Raw genomic sequence first — 2650 nt, 5'->3', positions numbered from 1 at the left:
AGAACTGAAAGAGAAAAAAGCTGTCAATGTTCATTCATGATCTTTCCATCATCTAATTATTTAAGAAATACATTTAATTTTAGATATGTATTTAAAAACATTATATTCACTATTGATTAAAAGGGATTCATTGGATCCTTCTTCTCTCATAGAACCCTTGTTGCACTTTAAATAAACTTTTATAAAGAAAGTTTGCACATGGAACTTTTATCATTCACATTCACTTCATGTGAGCAATCATCTACCATCATATGACACTTGCTTAAACAATCATTAACACCATAAAACTAATTACTTTAAGTTTAGTATGCTTCCACTAAATATATTTTATTCATTATATAATTGTTTAGTATCTCAACAAGCTAATAAAAACAATAAAAACAAACAAACAACACGGATCATGTCATTGAAAGCAAATACATGCCTGCCTCAACTTCATATGATTGTAATATAACAAATAAATAAATAACATCAACTTTTTTCCAACTATCAACTAATTAATGTCATCTCACATCTGTACATTCATCGGTATAACCAAATTCTTGGATTGTAACACACTTTCTTCATGTAGAGCAATACTCGATCATGCATTGATATAAGTATATCGACATAATACATTAGAATCTATCTTGTTTAAAAATTCCATCTTTTCATTATATCCAACATAATCTCATTCCATGTATCTATAGGTCCAGGTAAACACCAATGAACACAGTCATTCGGGACCCTGTCCCGTTTCCCATTACCAAAAGGAAACGGGTACATGTAGGGCCCTGGATGCCCATCTGGTCTCATTAACGCTAATTTAGACACATCTAACGCTTCTAAACGAAAATCTTTCGAATTTTTTGCAATTTTCTTTGCTGCCTCCACTTCTTCAACCTCTTTGTTTCTCATCTCATAATCCATTCCATCTAATACCCTTTCATTTTCTTCAAAAGGTTTTGTCTTTGAACACGAATCTAACGAATCCCAATCACCTTCAAAATGGGCAGGTGAAAACGTTGTTACAATCACATCAATCCGCCTATCAACCAACATTTTTAAGGTAGTGTTAAATGCCATCCCAAAAACATCATAGAACCCAACCTCGGTATGATTCTTGACATTACAATAATGACAGCCTAATATCGAATCACCATAGTGAAAAACCGCAGGATGAAGGTACCAATGACCAATCGACAACACAACCATATCGATTTCCCCCAAATCTTTAGCCCAAACATCGTTAATTGAATCCAAATAGAGTCGATTGTAAGGGGTTTCTTCTGATTTCTCAATACCCTTAACAAGAAACGGCGACCAGTAAACAGAAAGACTAACGTTGTGCGAAGCAAAATGCCATTTTCGAAACTTGTTGTCTTGTTCGGAGAAAATAAGGTTAGGAGGTGAGACAGTGGCAAGCAAACAAAGGAGAGACTCCAATTGGTTTCTAGCAATGGAGTCGCCTACAAATGCCACGTGTTTGTCTCTGGTTAAATGGAGGAAAGTATTGGGGTCAAACCTGGGGAGATGACACTTGTTCGGCTTCCATCTCCAAAAAAGATACCCCATATCTGGTCTGCCATGGCTGAAACAGTTTTGACCCTCTTTGATTGTACCACATGCAGTAGAGTTGTACAATGGACCCGTATTGTCATGAACCCATTTTCCATCTGTGTAGTCACAGCCATTGCTGTTGTCCTCTGTTTCTACAAAAACTGAAAAGGAAGAAAAAAAAAGTCAAGAACCCAAGATCCAGATAATGTAAAGACCAAGAATTTGAAACCAATGATTTGTCTGAAACAGGGAGGAAATTAAAAATCCAAGAAACCCATGTTCCAGATTGTAAAAAGATTAGATATTCATCACATAAATCACACAAGTTGACCAATTAGAAACAAAGAAGATCGTCAATAGTTATAAAGATTGTACCTTCGGAAGGAGGAGGAGGAGGAGGAGGAGATTTGGGGATGAGAGTATGATCGACGGTCGTGGTGGTGGTGGTGGTGGATGGGAGGGCGGTTGGTGTAGGGAAGAAGAATAAGTGAATAAAGGCAATGAAAAGCAGAGCATACAAAGCATAAGGCAGCAGTTTTTTTCGAAGAGAATGGGGATGATCTTTAAAAGATGTATAAATCCCCATTTTTCATAAGTATAATAAACCGAGCTTTGTTTTTTCTTCCTTTCTCTCTGTTGTTCTTGAAGCTTTAGGATGTGATGTGGGTGTTTGAGGTTTAGAGCAAAGCTTTGATCTTTGTGATTCTAAAAAGTGAAAGTGCGTAGGGTTTTTGAGTTGTTTTAATTCATTTTAGCTGGAAGGTGGGGTAGAGGGGTAGAGGTGGCTGATTGGGTCAAGAAACACAAAGAGAGAAACCATAATATAAGGAAGTATTTGTCAACTTTTGGAAACAATTGGTGGTGAGGGCAAAGTTGTCATCATATCATATGCTAATTGGGCCATGTGTACGACCTGTTTACTTTTTTCCATTACCAACAAATATGACTTGGGCTCTCTCTCTCTCTCTAAGACCATAAGGACCAAGGAGTAGTTTTTGATTTTTTGCGAATACTTTTATTTCTCTCAACTAAAACTCAAGAAATAGATGGAAATACTCTCTTTTTATTATTATTAAATAAAATTAATTCTTTTGTTATGAATTATAATTTT

General features: G+C 35.9%; 1 protein-coding gene across 1 annotated transcript; it reads right to left on the bottom strand.

Moving 5' to 3' along the window:
* Window positions 1–291: 291 nt before the first annotated feature.
* On the bottom strand, window positions 292–2357 carry LOC111912523 (xyloglucan O-acetyltransferase 1). The gene is made up of 2 exons (XM_023908251.3): window positions 1915–2357; window positions 292–1700 (listed from the first exon to the last, which is right to left on the bottom strand). The coding sequence occupies exons 1-2, from the start codon at window positions 2123–2125 to the stop codon at window positions 634–636; spliced, it is 1278 nt and encodes a 425-aa protein (XP_023764019.1). The 5' UTR covers window positions 2126–2357; the 3' UTR covers window positions 292–633.
* Window positions 2358–2650: the final 293 nt, after the last annotated feature.

The sequence above is a fragment of the Lactuca sativa genome, chromosome 8, assembly GCF_002870075.4.
Source record: "Lactuca sativa cultivar Salinas chromosome 8, Lsat_Salinas_v11, whole genome shotgun sequence".
In the NCBI taxonomy this organism is placed as follows: Eukaryota; Viridiplantae; Streptophyta; class Magnoliopsida; order Asterales; family Asteraceae; genus Lactuca; species Lactuca sativa.
Note: the sequence above shows the minus strand (reverse complement) of the source record. Positions and strands in the feature narration are given on the sequence as shown.

What these genes read in the sequence shown, in the direction of transcription:
- LOC111912523 (XM_023908251.3), bottom strand. Translation starts at nt 2,125, where the DNA reads ATGGGGATTTATACATCTTTTAAAGATCATCCCCATTCTCTTCGAAAA. An exon ending in TCCTCCTCCTCCTTCCGAAG is followed by an intron (nt 1,701 to 1,914) that starts GTACAATCTTTA and finishes CTTCCTTTTCAG; the next exon opens with TTTTTGTAGAAACAGAGGAC.